Genomic DNA, 17,063 nt, shown 5'->3' with positions numbered 1-17,063 from the left:
GGTAATCATAAAAAAAAAACGAACTAGGAGAAGAAGAAAAGCAGACGATAAAGATATAGAAGAACGAACGAGGGAAGAAGGAAATACAAGTAGGTGTGACGAAGCACGAGGCGAGGCAAGGAAGGGAGCAAGGGAGAGGTGGCGGAGATGATATTGCAAGATGCGAAAGAGCAGGAGAAAAGGACAGTGACAAAGGAAGGGCGAACACAGGTGGTGTTGTGAGTGGCGGGGAGGGGGGGAGGGAGAGGAGGAAGATACGACGGAGGAGGAGGAGGAGGAGGAGGAGGAGGAGGAGGAGGAGGAAGAGGAAGGAGGAGGAAGAGGAAGAGGAAGGAGGAGGAAGAGGAAGGAGGAGGAAGATACGACGGAGGAGGAGGAGGAGGAGGAAGGAGGAGGAGGAGGAGTGGTAGGAGGAAGAGGAAGGAGGAGGAAGAGGAGGGGAGGGAGAGATCACAAGAGGAAGTTAACGAAGGGAGAAGAAATTGAAGGAGGGGGAAGAAGAAAAAAAGATGAAGGGGGCAGACGATAAAGGAGGGAAATAGGAGGAAGTCGAGAATGGGGGGGTGAAGATAGGAGGAGGGTGGAAAGTGAGAAAGTGGAGTGGCGGAGTGAGGGGGGGGGAGGGGGAGAAAGGAGTAGGCGTCGAAAAAACAGCACACAATGGGGGTGGAGTCTCAAGGGACTTTGACTGGAAGGGGGAGGGAGAGGGAGAGGGAGAGGGGGAGAGAGGGAGAGAAAGAAAGAAAGAGAAAGAGAGAGAGAAAGAGAGAGAGAAAGAGAGAGAAAGGAAAGAGAGAAAGAGAGAGAGGGGGAGTGAGAATGAGAAAGAGAAAGAGAAAGAGAAAGAAAGAAAGAGAAAGAGAAAAGAAAGAGAGAGAGAGAGAGAGAGAGAGAGAGAGAGAGAGAGAGAGAGAGAGAGAGAGAGAGAGAGAGAGAGAGAGCAGACACAGACAAGACAAGACAGGACATGGATGAAGCTAGAGGTACCCACAGCCAGGACAGACAAGGCAGGCAGACGGACGGACAGACAGACAGACCCCAGGGAGACGGACAGACAGACAGACAGACCCCAGGGAGCGGCCCCAGGGAGACGGGAAGAGCGCAACGTTTCCCAAAAGAGGAAAGGACAAGCGGGTTCTCAACGTCAGCGGACTACCAAGAGTGCGAACGAAGTCCAAACATGGAAGGCGGGTGACCACGACGGCGGCGGCGGCGGCGGCTGCTTCCTCCTCCTTTTAATCTTCCCTTTCCTTTCCCTCCTCCTTGTCTTTTTCTTTCTCTTTTCTTCTTTTTCTTCCACTTCGTCGTCGTCGTCGTCCTCCTACTCTTCCCTCCCCCTCCTACTCCTCCTCCTTCCTCTTCCCTCCCCCTCCTACTCTCCTCCTCCTCTTCCCTCCCCTCCTACTCCTCCTCCTTCCTCTTCCCTCCCCCTCCTACTCCTCCTCCTTCCTCTTCCCTCCCCCTCCTACTCCTCCTCCTTCCTCTTCCCTCCCCCTCCTTCTCCTCCTCCTCCTCCTCCCCCCCCTCCCTCTCTCCTCCTCCTCCTCCTCCTCCTCCCCCTCCCTCTCTCCTCCATCCTCCCCCTCCCTCTCTCCTCCATCCTCCCCCTCCCTCTCTCCTCCTCCTCTTCCGCCACAGATCTAAGGCATCATTATCTCTCGCGGGCTCTTCTCGACGCTCGGACCAGCTCCTCCTATCTTCTTCAAGTTCCTACTCGTATTACGCATTCTCTTCGCCGTAATTCTAAACCGATGTTTACGTTAAGAGAGATTCGTTGATAAAAAAGTGGGTTTCTGATATCCACGTTATCTACACTACGTAAAAAATGAAAAAAGTGTGGGTTTCTGATATCCACGTTATCTACACTACGTAAAAAAGGAAAAAAATCCTAATTCCTGGCGTTATCTCGATTATTTTGTTCCGTTCAAATCTCTAATATCAATCCTAATATAATCTGCTTTGAGTCTACGCTGTTATTCCATCTATACAATGGTAATTATGATGAACCAGTTTACCTGTGTGTATAAAAAGCTACTCTCCTTATGCATTTCCTAATCATCTCTATATAATTTCCAGTAACTTGTAAAATAACATTTTATATCCTGACTTGCATGGTATAAAAGTTCAAATAAAACCTGACGCCCGAAGGAACAAACTTGAATTTATTATATTACCCGTTACCATTATCGACGATGTTCTTCCAAGAACGAACAAGGACTGCATTCGTGTATAAAAGGCCACTACTTGGAGATAAAACAAACAAAAAATATATATCCAAAAAAGAAAATATAGAAACAATGAAATGTCACTGCATTTCCCCGAAGACAGAGAGAAAAAGAGAAACCTCATTTCGGCCCGCGATTCGTGATGCCATTGTAAACAGACCCACGCTCGCCCGCTGTCAGTCACCCGCGTTTCTCCGCCACGGACGCTGTACTATCTTCTGCGCCACGCCTACGCTCGACTCCACGGATCCAGGGCAGTCGACCGCTGACCTGGAGATCATTCTTAATCGTGTACTATTTAAAACTATTTGATACTTGTTTCATTCGCCTTTTTTCCATACATGTTGGTTTCACAAAATAGGGAATACGGTGTATGATGGGAGGGGAGAGGGGAGAAGGGAGGGAGGGGGAGAGAGAGAGAGAGAGAGAGAGAGAGAGAGAGAGAGAGAGAGAGAGAGAGAGAGAGAGAGAGAGAGAGAGAGAGAGAGAGAGAGAGAGAGAAAGAGAGAAAGACAAAGACAAAGACAAAGACAAAGACAAAGACAAAGAGAAAGAGAAAGAGAAAGAGAAAGAGAAAGAGAGAAAGAGAAAGAAAAGAGAAAAGAGAAAGAGAGAAAGAAAGAGAGAAAGAGAAAGAGAAAGAGAAAGAGAAAGAGAGAAAGAGAGAGAGAGAAAGAGAGAGAGAAAGAGAGAGAGAGAAAGAGAAAGAGATAGACAAAAAGAGAATGAGAGAAGACGACAAAACGATCTGACTTCAAACAGGACAGCGGTCGAAGGAAATGACACCTACTCGTCTCATGCGATAATTGCGGTCGTAAAAGCGGATGGAATCACCTTATTGTGACGCTAATTGTCGTATCACATTTCCCTGTGCATGTATTTTCCTTACCCCTCACCCTCCTCCTCCCTCCTCCACCTTATCCTTCACCTCCTTCTCATTGTCATGGGAGCCGGGAGTGGAGGGTGGAGGGGGGGGGGAGTGGAGGTTGGAGTGGAGGGGAGGGGATGTGGAGGGGTAGGGGTAGGGGTAGGGGGAGAGAGTGGAGAAAAGTGAAAGTAATGTCACTCTTAGAGAGACGGTGACAAGTGTAGAAGCGCTTAAATAAACCGCACACAAACCGTATCTTGGACGATGCGAAAGAGGATTGTACTTAAAAAAAAATCTAAAAAAAATAAAAATAAAAACAAATAAAACACACGAACGGCAAACCACGAAATCTCAAACCCCGGCGTACGGGTACTGCACATTCTCCGGGACTGAAACCATTCCTGTCATTACCGTAATTGTGCCTCGTCGTTTGAGGCCATACACAAAACCATGACAATTACAACGTTCGAGTCGTGACGCAAGTTCTGTGAAAGACGGCATACGAGGTTGATGGCATGATGGAGGTACTACTGACTGGCCTAGGGCGTGGGAGGAAACTCTGCTGTTTGTGGCTGCTTGTGCGACGTCGTCGTCGTCATGAATTCCATCAGCTCTGCCAACGTTCCACACCCTTAACGCATTTACCACCAAGGGGGAATGTACACGAAATAGTCCCTCACCACGAACACAGCAATTCGATTCTTCTACAAGGCCTGGGGGAGGGGGAGGGGGAGGAGATGGAGATGGAGATGATGATGATGATGAGGAGGAGGAGGAAGGAGGAGATGAGGAGGAGGAGGAGGAGGAGGAGGAGGAGATGAGGAAGAAGAGGTGAAGAGAAGATGAGGAGGAGGTGAGAAGATGAGGTGAGGAGATGAGGGAGGATGATTTGAGGAGATGAGGAGGAGGAGGAGGAGGAGGAGGAGGAGGAGGAGGAGGAGGAGGAGGAGGAGGAGGAGGAGGGAAGAGAAGACAAGAGGAGGGTGAAGGGTGAAAGCTGCAAATAGGGGGTGGGACGCAGAGGTGTGGCAAGGGTGAAGGGTGACGCAGCACTTGGGGGGGGGGGGGGGAGCAGAAAAAGGGCGAAGGTAGGGGGTGGCGTAAGTGAAAATAAATGTGTAAAGAAGTGTGACTAGTGTGAAGGGGGAACGTGAGTGTGTGTGTGATTCTTTGTTTGTTTGTGTGTAAGAGACAGAAAACAAAAAATAGGAGAGGGGAAGGGGAAGAGGGGAGTGGGGAGGAGATAGGAGATAGGAGAGAGGAGAGAGGAGAGATTAGAGAGTAGGAGAGAAAGAAAAAAAGGAGAGAAAGAGAAAGAAGAGAAGAAAGGCGGAGGAGGAGAGAAAATAAATGAGGAGACAGAAGAGGAGAAGGAAGATACGAAGAAATAGAAGGAGAAGGAGATGGAGAAGAGAAGGAAAAGGAGGGAGGGAGGGAGGGAGGGAGGGAGGGAGAAAGGGGGGAGAGAGGGAGGGAGGGAGGGAGGGAGGGAGAGAAAGACTGAGTGAGTGGACGTGAAGAGCGAAAGGCCAGAGGGTTGAGGAGTGTGCAAGAACCGAGGTGATCATGCAACTCCTCAAGAGAAAAAAAAATCATGGGCATGCAACGTGGCACAAACGCTGCAATATATGAGCAGAGAAACAAAACGGGACAGAGACATAGATAGACACTTCATGAAAAAAACACGAAGAGTTAACACCCGAAAAGAGTAAAATCATTCAATTAACCGCTATTACGACCTGAAGACAAAAATAAATAAAGAAAGAAATAAAGAAATGAATAATAATAATAAAATAAAATAAAGAACGAAAAAAAATATAAATAAAATAAATAAATAAATTTACATATATATATATATATATATATATATATATATATATATATATATATATATATATATATATATATATATTCGAATTCAGAAGAAAATCAAATTCCCCGAAACATCAGCCAAGATATTGCATAAGCACACGGCCTGGTAGTGAGGGGGGGGAGGGGGGGGAAAAGGAGGGGGGGTCTGCTAGAGGTCATCAAGGGTTTGGAAGCCCTTGTTGCAACATACCCTTAATTTCAAGTTGCACACGTGCGCGCGCACGCGCACACACACACACGCACACACACACACACACACACACACACACGCACACGCACACGCACACGCACACGCACACGCACACACACGCACACACACACACACACAACCTCAGTTGCAATTCACAGGCCTGCTGATCAACAATGACGCAAGGGTGGGTCGTGGTGAGGCCGACCTGTATTGGCAACACGACTCTCCGGGGTCGGGGTGATAAAGGGGGAGGGGGAAGGGAGAGAGGGGGGGGTAATAACGAAATGGAGGAGGGAGAGGAGAAAGGGGATGTTAAGGGGAAGGAGGGGAGAAGGGAGAAGGGAGAGGGTGAGATACGGGGGGGGGGATGAGAGAGGGTGAGATACGGGGGGGGGGATGAGAGAGGGTGAGATACGGGAGAAGGGAGAGGGTGAGATACGGGGGGGAAGGGGGAGAAGAGAGAGGGGGAGAAGAGAGAGGGTGAGATACGGGAGAAGGGAGAGGGTTCCCTGTGCTACATGTTAACGCTGTGGTGGCTGCAGTTCCTCGAGGGGAAACAACAAACTATTCGGGTTGTACTCGTGAACCTACCGTGGCTTTTTTTTTTTTTCCATTGATGAAGTGACGGTCCAGATGATCTGTATATCAGCATCTATACGTCTGGTGTTTTAACTCTCTCCCATTCTTTCTCTTTTGTATGAATCTAATTACCTCTGTCCGATATACTCATTAATATTAATACGATGAAACGGATGATGGTGAATACTAACAAACGGGAACGTTAATATTAATGATAGCTTTGCTACTCATTGCTAGTCATATTAACAATACAATCTTTTAACATATTTTCCGCAGAAACAGTTAACTGGGACACGTTATGAAACCACAATTCCTTTGAGAAGAGAAATAAAAAAGGAGGGAGAGGAGGAGGAGGAGGAGGAGGAGGAGGAGGAGGAGGAGGAGGAGGAGGAGGAGGAGGAGGAGGAGGGAGAAGGAGGAAGGAGGAGGAGAAGGGAGAAGGGAGGAGGAGGGAGAAGGAAGAAGGGAGAAGGGAGGAAGAGGGAGAAGGAAGGAGGGAGGAGGGAGGACGAGGAAGAAGAAAGGAGGAAGAGGAAAGAGGAGGAATGAGGAAGTGGAGGAATGAGGAAGTAGAGGAATGAGAAAGAGGAATGAGGAAGGAGGGATTAGGAATGAGGAATGAGGAAGAAGAGGAAGAGGAAGAGGAAGAGGAAGAGGAAGAGGAAGAGGGGAGGAAGAGGAGGAGGGAAGGAGAGGAGGAGGAGGAGGGAGGAAGAGGAGGAGGGAGGAAGAGAAGGAGGAGGTGGAGGGAGGAAGAGGAAGAGGAGGAGGGAGGAAGAGGAGGTGGAGGGAGGAAGAGGAAGAGGAGGAGGGGGGAGGAAGAAGAGGAAGAGGAGGAGGAGGGAGGAAGAGGAAGTGGAGGAAAGGGAAGAGGAGGAGGGAGGAAGAGGAGGAGGAGGGAGGAAGAGGAGGAGGAGGGAGGAAGGAAGAGGAGGAGGAGGGAGGAAGAGGAGGAGGAGGGAGGAAGAGGAGGAGGAAGAGGAGGAGGGAGGAAGAGGAAGAGGAGGAGGAAGAGGAGGAGGGAGGAAGAGGAAGAGGAGGGAGGAGGAAGAGGAAGAGGAGGAGGGAGAAGGGAAGATGAATAACGGGAGAGAGCAAGACAGTGACGGACAGTGGAGAGAGATAAAGAGTAAAGCACAAACGAGAAAAAAAATTACTCGTAAGAAAAAGTTTAGCAAGACGAATTCACACAGGGCAAGAACAACTTTTTCGCCCTCAGAACTAGTCAGCGTACACACTGCACTGCCTGAAGCCGTTCTCACAGTTACAAAGGTGTGTCGAACTAGGTCCCGCAGCCTCTTCTAATCTGCCGTTTTATTATCCCTTCGCATGTTACTTATAAAACCAGTTTACCGGTCAAATAGAGAAAGGACCAACTCTTTCGGTTTGTGCTTTCGCTATCTAATGAGAAACCTACATACTTCCCGAAGATTTTTGTTAATTGATTCCAACATTGAGTATCATTTTTACAATTTATACAAATCATTAAGACCGAAACTAACTCGCTTTTCACACTGATGGGTTTGGCAGCAGACAGACAACGTTAATAAACACTGGTAGTTTCCCCGCTCAGCGATGAATGATTAGACGTTTATTCCGTTAATGAATGATCACTTATCCAATCACGTGGAACTACAGTGTCAACTCACGAGAAATCTTAATCGGGAACTGAGCAGGTGTTTCACGGGGCTCTGAACATGCATGAATGAATGTTGAACATTTACATGTACGCTTACGCTTCTCTCCCTCTCTCGCACGTATCTACCTACCTATCCGAATTAACATAGATCCAGAGAGGAATCTATGATCATCCAGGAAAATACAAGGTAATAAAAGAAGCTTATCATACAGAACAACAATGATACAGATAGAGTAAGAGGCAGAAAGACAGTGAGAGAGGAAATCTTTACACCCAGCGCACGCACAAATAGGCACAGATAAGCACAAAATGGTCAAGGTGTTGCAGCTGACAGAGCGGGGCACTGATGTACTGCTGAACAGAGCAGCTAGGCATAAAAAGCCAGATGATTTATCTCCATGTCCACGTCCAGTGTCACTTTATGTCAACATGAAAGCTGATTACGTAAGGCTACATGCCAGCAACACATCCATCCATACACAGGCCATTCACACACACATACGAAGCACACATTAGTACACAGGTGTTTTCCGTCCTCCGCAGACGATTTCACAATGCCATACCCGCGACACGCTGTGCCTCTGAATGCGCCAAAGGGCCTGCCTGACTTACCTGAAGGTGCATTTGGTGACCCTGGGGAAGATGCGCGTCATGGGGTCAACTCTGTTTTCGGGGTCCATGTCGGGAAAATTGATGACCTCGGTGCCATAGGTCATGAAGGTGCCATCCAAGAAGAAGTCGGTGAAGTAAATGTTGCCGACGACCACCACCAGACACAGCGCCTCGCACAGGAAGAACCTGCCGGAGTTAATGGAAGGGTGTGAGAACATATAACGATGAGAACACCACTAATGACCTATCACAACAGATGCTACTTCCGCTGCTGATCGTAATCATCACAACACACACACACACACAAAATTGATAACGTAAGGGGTTTAGCCTTGTTAAAAGACGTTTTAGTACCCCCCCCCCCAAAAAAAAAAAAAAAAAAAAAAAAAAAAGAAATCATCCAATCACCAACCAGACCACGTGATCAAAGAGTAATATCGATGAGCGTCACGTAATGCGCCCTAAAAGAATATTCAAAAGGACACGCGATATCTGCCTTGCCAATGTAATCTATTAGTCGGCCACGTAAACATTTCCTTAAAAGAACATCGCTACTTTTAAGACGCGAGTACGGGCCGCTGCATAGGTATGTGATCGGCGCCCAGCGCTCTCGGCATAGCAATTCCCCCTCGATGAAAGTCTGGTGCGGGCCTGCCTTCAAGTGGAACGGGGAATGGGTTATAATCACAACGGCCGACGGAGTAAATACAGGCGGTGTTGACATAGCGTCCGCCGCGGCTCTCACCCGCGGCCCACGCTACCTGCCGCCAGCCGCACCTGCTCCCTTAATGCTACTGGATAATTCTTCCAAACTGAATAATACTTGGTAGCTAAAATTCAAGCCTATATCAAAATGTGCAAGTTTCATAAACACATGGCATCTCAAACATCTGTGGTAATGACACAGCTACTGGATCTGGTACCAAACCCTCGCCAGAAATGATAAAAAGCCGGTAATTTGTTTACGTACCAACCAGGACTCCCTGGAGGGTAAAAGCCTTCTTTTTACTGCTTCGCTCCGCTGTAGAATCGCCATCAAAACCGAAGGCACAAACCTCATTCGCTGTCCCCGACTGACTGGCCCAGACAGAACCTTCCAACGGGTATTCTAGCCATACCCAAAATTTCACAAGGAAAGCACGCCCCGTCAACTGATCCTATCCCAATGTATTTAAGACTAAACCCAACACTCCCTTTATACAAGAGAAAACACACAGAACTTCGAGGGGACACGAGCCTATGAAACAAAATCGATTTGAAACAAATAAACGAAAACCCATATTACACGCCCTACGACTCCCCCCCCCCCCCTCCAAATAAAACTGGCACATGACACAAGGAACAAAATAACACCACATCCCCGAGTGCGTGACTGAGGGACTAATCAAAGCGGACACGATGTAATTAAGTAGTTCATGTGACGTCATCTAGAACTGGCAGCTCTACGCCGCCCCCCCCTCTTTGCTCTCAATTTTACTGTCGAAGTGAAATGAGAACGTACTCCTACCCCCCTCCCCCCCCCGCCCAGTTTCATGATGCCAAGATTTAGGAGATAAATGAGGGGTAAGGAGGGAAGAGTGGAGAATACAGTGAAAGTGGGTGGGCGGTTGGGTGAGAGAAAAGGGGAGAGAACGAGAAATAGAGGGGAAGTGTGGGAGACAGAAAGAAAGATAAAAAGATAAAAAGAGAGAGAGAGAGAGAGAGAGAGAGGAGAGAGAGAGAAAGAGAGAAGAGAGAGAGAGAGAAGAGAGAAGAGAGAGAAAGGAGAGAAAAAAGAAGAGAGAAGAGAGAGAGAGAAAGAGAGAGAGAGAGAAGAGAGAGAGAGAGAGAAGAGAGAGAGAAGAGAGAGAGAAGAGAGAAGAGAGAGAGAAGAAAGAGAGAGAGAAGAAAGAAGAGAGAGAAAAAGAAAGAGAGAGAAAAAGAAAGAGAGAGAAAAAGAAAGAGAGAGAAAAAGAAAGAGAGAGAAAAAGAAAGAGAGAGAAAAAGAAAGAGAGAGAAAAAGAAAGAGAGAGAAAAAGAAAGAGAGAAAAAGAGAAAAAGCAAGAGAGAGAGAGAGAGAGAGAGAGAGAGAGAGAGAGAGAGAGAGGTGAAGCGAGAAAATGGAGGGAAGAAAAAAAAAAATACTAGGACAGGGATGGGAGTGCATCATATGCCTCTACTCTAACACTCTGGGGAGAACGCTTCAACACGATGTATAAATACTCCTAAACTTAAAAAAATACAGAGCATTACACAGAAAAGGTTACACGATGTATAAATACTCCTAAACTTAAAAAAATACAGAGCATTACACAGAAAAGGCTAAATTTTGATAAAATGCTACACGTTATAACGACCTACGCAAACCGTAAACACCCTACCGTGCCCTAGGTGCCATTTGGGTCATCATAACAAGCCGGTCGGACAAACCACCAATTTCGGACAAACCACCAATTTCGCAAGTTGGAAGGAATAATATGCATTAACCATGACAACCCTAAGAGACAATAACAATAACAAGGTTCCGGGAAGAATGGAAATCAGGAGAGATTTCAACGCCGCTCAGGTGGTGATACCTCCCGTTTTAGTACAAGAGGACGACACAAACACACATCACCGAGTCAAATGGAAGTAGTCCCTCTCCAGAAAAACAGAGAGAGAGAGAGAGAGAGAGAGAGAGAGAGAGAGAGAGAGAGAGAGAGAGAGAGAGAGAGAGAGAGAGAGAGAGAGAGAGAGAGAGAAAGAGAAAGAGAAAGAGAGAGAGAGAAAGAGAGAAAGAGAAAGAGAGAAAGAGAGAGAAAGAAGAGAGGAAAAGAAAGAGAAAGAGAAAGAGAAAGAGAAAGAGAAAGAGAGAGAGAAAGAGAGAGATGGGAAAATCACAAGAAGCAATCGCAATCCCGATTCTCCACAATGCACTACACGGGGCTAGTTTGCATGCGGAGTCCGGCGGCCGTCGAGCGACGAGAAATCAATCAGCTATCGAGTCTGGATTCAGCGCAGAACACGACGGAAATAATGATCGAGTACAATTCACAAATTGGTACCTTGTCCGACGCTCGTTCAAATTCAGCGAACGCACCCTAGGACTGCATTTATTTGTAAGATTTGTTTGGAGGATGCGAGAAACAAAACAAAAAAACCCAGGGGGAACAGGTGCGGCCAGTGTCGTGACAGAGCACATTCTAACTCGCCGATGTACTCCCCAACCTAAACACAGCTTCCTTGCTATTCTCTCCCTTACCCTCCAGTCTCTTTAAATAACCATTACCAGAATCACCGTCCGCCTCGACCCGACTACTGAACTGAAATAAATACCCTCAACTCATCGCAACAGCATAAAAAAAAGAAAGAAAAAGAAAAATCCACGTCTCCTTCCTCCGCCACACTTCGTCCTTGATATCTCCCTCACTCTCTCACTGCAGGCTGTCCCCGCGGTGGCCAAGAGCCAAGAGACGGGGTGATGTCCAAAGCGGCCTACTCACCGCCGCCACAACCGGTCCTTGGCCAACGCCCGGACAGGTCTCCCAAGGCACTGATGCAACAACATCCAGGAAGTGCACGGATAATATTTTTTTTTATAACTATCGGCCGAGGCTTCGAGATTTTGGAGTCCGGGAGTAACGTTGTGGGATAGTGAGACAGACAGAGAGCGAGATAAAGCGGGAGTGGGGGAGAGGGAGAGGAAGACAAAGGGAGGGAGAGGTAGAGAAAGGGAGGGGGAGGTAGAGAAAGAGAGGGGGAGGTAGAGAAAGAGAGGGGGAGGTAGAGAAAGAGAGGGGGAGGTAGAGACGGAGGGGGAGGTAGAGAAAGGGAGGGGGAGGTAGAAAAAAGAGGGAGAGGGAGAGAGGGAGGGAAAGAGACAGAGGGAGAAAGAAAAAAGAGGGAGAGGAAGAGAGGTAGATTAATGTAGATAGATGGAGAGGGAGAGAGAGAGAGAGGGGGGGGGGAGAAGAGAGAGGGGGGCGACAGGGCGACAGGGAAGGAGGGAGAGGGAGAGTGAGAGTGAGTCAGAGAGGGAGGGAGGGTGAGTGAGAGAGGGAGAGGGGGAGGGGGAGGGGGATGGTGAGTGAGAGAGGGGGAGGGGGAGAGAAAGAAGAGAGAGAGGGGGGAGGGAGGGAGAGAGAAAGAAAAAAGAGAGAGGGGGGAGGGAGGGAGAGAGAGGGGAAACGATAGATTGAGCCAACAAGTAAAATACACGGGTTAATCCACATATAAGCGTACCAGCGTGACCGAGGCTGCGGCACGCTTAGTTCGTAGTGAGAGTGACCAGGTCCGCATCCCGGCCACCTGGTGATCGTCTTGGCCAGATGTACCCCTGTGGTAGGCCACCGTGGCGTGCTGCTACACATGCATGTATGAATGCACGTCCGAAAAAGCTTCAAAATGGAGAACGAAAGGAGAGGAGAGGAGCAAAACAAAGGAAAGGTGAAGAGGACGACAGGAGAAGAAGCAGATACAGAGAAAAGGGAGAAAAGAAGAGAGGAGGAGAGAAAAATACATAGGTCTTCGTCGGCGTCAAGTAGGTAGGCGCCTCACCCAAGCCACTGGCGGTTTTCGAATCTAGGCCTATCAAAAAGCTTATCTCCAAGGGAACTTTCTGGTCAATTCCAATTTGGTTTGAGTAGATATATATTACTAACAGGATAACGATATGGCTCTCCCGCACGCGAAAACAGTCGGCTATATGCATGAAAACCAGAAAACGGGGTAGGCTAGTGCAACATTTCCCCTTGCTATTAAATGCACTCTATTTTAAGTCCCCTGACCCGAAAAATCAAAACTCGTGCAGATTCATCCTCCTCAACTTCGAGAGTCCGACCAAGCGGCCGTTGGGTCTAATAAATGAACAACCCACTGATAAAGCGGTAGGTTTCGCCAGTCTTATTAGCTTGGGGGGGGGAGGTACAGGTGTGACCGACTCTCCAGGTATATTAAGCTCAAAAATAGGCCTATTTATATTACTTTTGTTAACAGAAGTGTAATTAGGCATCCGTGTGCTCGAGGGTTATATCACACGTGCCCCCTCCTCCCTGTATTTTTGGTATTACTCGTGGAACCCCCTATTCTTTAGGTAACTTTATAATACATAGGCGTCATTAGTGGGCAGTCCTATTTCAAGCCCCGGGGGGGGGGGGGGCGGTGATCCCTCCCCCCCATTTCTCTTTCCACAGCCACGCCACTGGTTACTATGGAGAGCAAACTAGTCCTGAGATAGCGTGAGCTAAGCTAACGTAACTAACCTGGGACAAATAGGATAGCAATAGTATCGCTGTTGTGTAATGCGATAATTACTAAAACACAATACTATATCATAGAGTAATCTTAATGCAGTCATCTTAGAAACCTTAGCAGTTTCTATGATGATTGCTTAATTCGAGAAACTAGTGGAGTATGCGAGTATCCAAAATACATCATTGGTTTGTGTGCGTGTGCGCGTGCGCGGTGTCTTGTTAACAGAAGGAAATAAGGGTTTTTACATGCGTTGTCTAGTGGAATCTGTAGCGTTATCAACTGCATCTTGAATGAAGTTCGACTGAATAGATTTATACACATATGAAAAGTTTACATCCATGCAGTAACAAATACAATATAAATTAAATTACTATACATCATACACTTTGTCCAATAACGTAACACATCCCTTCTTGACTTAATATACGGTAACGTTATCTTTTGGACAACGATGACACCAAGTAGTTCTGAAAATTGATATAATTTAACTTTACCAAGATTTATCCACTGGTGTAACAATGTAAATCATGATCGCTTTAGCTTGCTGAAAGAAAACGCCTTTACATCATCAAAACATGTGACTTGGTTTCGGAATAAAGACACGGTATTATCGTTAATATGATAATACCAGACGTGACCCTGATTTCAAGATCTTTCAGTAAGATGCAACATGTAAAGAGAAAATTTAAAGTAACTGATCCAGAACAGGCGATGGAAATAGCCGAGACGATGTGGAAACTTGGCCGGCTTGCCATCGTGGAAGCAGCAAGAGGCGAAGAAATAATTATTACCATCCCCGACAAAGCCTTCATTCCAACGCGTCTTGACAACACCAAATAACAGTGTCCAGATCATCTTGCCATTACTGCTTCCGGCGCTCTCATGTTTAGCCTTTCCTCCAGCGTTCACTGATCTTGCATATACCTTTTTTTACGTTGCTAATATTACATCAGTCTTAGTTGTTGTGTTGGAATTCCACTGATGAAAAAACGCGGACAATGACAACGCAGTGTTAAGATTAGGGTTTGGTTGCCGTAGATTTTCCATGATATAACCGCAAACAATCCAAAACTCACCGGGAAATGCAATTCACTATCCTGGTTTTACCAGTAATCCCTCATGCTACTGGTCTAGTATCTGCCACGGTGAACAAGGCAGTCTCTGAAAAATGATTTTAGTACAAACAACTACCCTGGCACCGTTCATCGAGGGTGTCTACGTGACCAAAAACCCAACACTGGACAGTCTAGGGCGTTGTGAACCCCGCTTGGTAACATTAGCCTAGTCCTTACTGAAATTCACTCATCCTTTTATATTTTATGAGTAAGTTGGCATTATCTCTGCCGTATTGTCATTTTGCATCTTACCCTGGGATATGTTGTGATGAATAGCCGACTCTATTTTAAATATAATTCCATAATCAGACAACATAATTATTGCGCTTCCTATTTGCAACAAACATTTACATCCCTACCGTCAATACATTATGAAAAGACAAATTAAAATACAATAATACACAGTTACGAACGTCACCCTACATTACCTTATAGCCCAGTTCATGTGCATGTGGAGGTGCTTGATCATGTACTGCGACAAGATCTTGTGCTTCTTGTGCCTCTGGCTGTCATCGAGCGTGAGTTTGTCGAGGCCAGCCAGGATGGTGGTGAAGAGCCCGCCTTCCATGTTCTTCCACAGGTACCGAGGAATGTAGAACATGATCGCCTGGAGAACAAGAACGAAAGGCACCCACTGGTAGTAAGCGTGGTACTTGATCTCATCCTCGTCGTCGTGACTGCCTACGCCCGGGTATGCCACGCCGTCGCCGAGGGGCGCGTCCCAGTGCCTGGGCACGCTGAAGGTGGACATGATGAAACAGAAGGTGTTGAGGACATTGCCTGGCACTGCTTTCGAGATGCACTGGATGGGATTGCCTATGTACTCTCGCGCCGTAACTAAGGCACTGGATACGAGGAACAGCACAAAGGTCACTCGGTAGTGCAAGTGAAACACTGCATTGTCCACCTGGGCATTGTGTTTCTTTAAGATCTTTGCCGCTGCTACGTACTTCAGCATGATGGCGGCCAAATGCGGGTAGGTTACCGACTTTCAAGCACAAAGCACTGATGGAAACGTCATTCACACGTGGCCGAGAACCCACTCTCCGGGTCTCTATATTCCACTCGTTTAAAACAAATCGACGGAGAACTTCACACAACCTCTTCACCGAAAAGAAGCTCCCGAGTTAGAGAAACCTAACTGCGAGTCCACATGAAGTCAGGATGGCGCACGAGTCCGCCCTCCCCGTCCAACAGTTCGCCAACCACTGCGAGGCTCGGGTAACTCGGGTCCTACAGCTGACGAAACACAAACTACTCCACGCCGGCTGCCAACTAGTATTAACGCCAACGACAGCGCTACACTCTATCCCATCTCGTTATCGGTTTTAATTCACGGATTTGGTATTTTGTGAGTTGATTATTGACATGAGACTCAGTGGGTTACGGCCACTGCAATCAGCATGGATATTGTTTTTTTTTTTTTTTTTATAATCAACTGTATCACACACACATGGAAACGCGGCGACAAGAGGAATCACAATTTAAAGTTCAGCACAAAAAGAAACTGAAAAGCGGAGAGGACATAATTCATCATGAAATAAGGATGTGTTATTAGCAATGCAGATTTCTAAGTGCGTTAGAATCTCTACAGAAATCTTACTGACTGACAACTAAATGCTATGTATACCAAATTCCACTACAAGCGTGAGTCACGCTCTGACATTGACTTGTTAGTATTATTGCTTGATAACTTAGCAACAAACTGCGCATATGGCAACAGTAAGTTTGTGGAGATCGCACACGGTTTTCCATATGCCTGGGCATACATGCGTCACGTAGGCCTACAGCCCGACCGCTGTTTCCTCTCCTTTGTACGCATTTATAAATCTTCGTTAGTTGCCTTATTTTTTCGGCCAAGGTTATTCTCGCTAAACCGTTGGCAGTCTTTAAAATACATTTGCGTTATTTGCTTTTTAACTGTGCACAGATATGCGCTAAATATAAAATAAAATAAAAAATGTAAATACGTTTAGACAGCAACACCCCCCAAAGAGAAGGCTTGGGAGAGGTGAGGGAGACAGAGGGAAGAGGGGGAAGGGGGGTGCGATGGGAGAAAGTGACCTACACAATCATTCCATTCGATTTATTGGGCAAAAGCGAAATACGAACTATAATTCAAAGTTCAGCTGTTACTTTTATGTCACGTGATACCTTTTACTGTGAGTGAGCCAATGTCTAAATAGCTCACTAATCCAGTTTAAGTAATCTTCAAGCAGACGAGAAGCGGTGCTTGTTTACACGCTAACATAAGCCTACTGCGTATAGCATTTCAGACCCCCCTTTTCCTGAACCAAGCACAGCCATCGTTGGTACCTCACTTCCTATGACCATGAATTCGTCTGTAGTATATGCTTTGTATAATTTAATGTGCTTGCTTCCTTGTATGAGGTCAATACTATTAACATTTAATTTTAATTACAATTAATGCATTTTTGGTTATCATAAATCGGGGCTTAAGCCAACTTAACCTTTAACCACAACGTTAACGTCCGTATACCCTACTGCCCGAAAGTGCCCCTCCCCTCCCCGTGACCCCTATACACCATAAAAGACCAGGGGGGGTTATAGTCCTTGGTCACGTAGTCTCCTGGTAACAACTGCTATGAGCCATTCAGAATACTATATTCTCTTCATTATGATGCTGTGTAATAGTTCCAGTTATGATAAGAGGCTGCCGTGAGGGGGTACCTCTGAGAAAGGATTAGTGATCACTTCATTGAGTCGGTGCTGGATTAACAGTTATCCTCCT

The 17,063-nt window shown here is 46.8% G+C and overlaps 1 protein-coding gene across 1 annotated transcript in view; it reads right to left on the bottom strand.

The window, feature by feature from the left end:
• Positions 1-15,537, bottom strand: part of LOC119573265 (innexin inx2-like) — a 31,830-nt gene extending 16,293 nt beyond the window's left edge. The window contains exons 1-2 of the mRNA XM_037920409.1: positions 14,740-15,537; positions 7,986-8,171 (exon numbers count right to left, since the gene is read on the bottom strand). Of these exons, the coding sequence (XP_037776337.1) occupies positions 7,986-8,171; positions 14,740-15,269 (716 nt within the window). The 5' untranslated portion in view covers positions 15,270-15,537. The remainder of the gene's footprint in view (positions 1-7,985; positions 8,172-14,739) is intronic.
• Positions 15,538-17,063: the final 1,526 nt, after the last annotated feature.

This window comes from Penaeus monodon, chromosome 5 (genome assembly GCF_015228065.2).
Source record: "Penaeus monodon isolate SGIC_2016 chromosome 5, NSTDA_Pmon_1, whole genome shotgun sequence".
In the NCBI taxonomy this organism is placed as follows: domain Eukaryota; kingdom Metazoa; phylum Arthropoda; class Malacostraca; order Decapoda; family Penaeidae; genus Penaeus; species Penaeus monodon.
The sequence above is the reverse complement of the archived record's forward strand: the minus strand, read 5'-3'. Positions and strand labels throughout refer to the sequence as shown.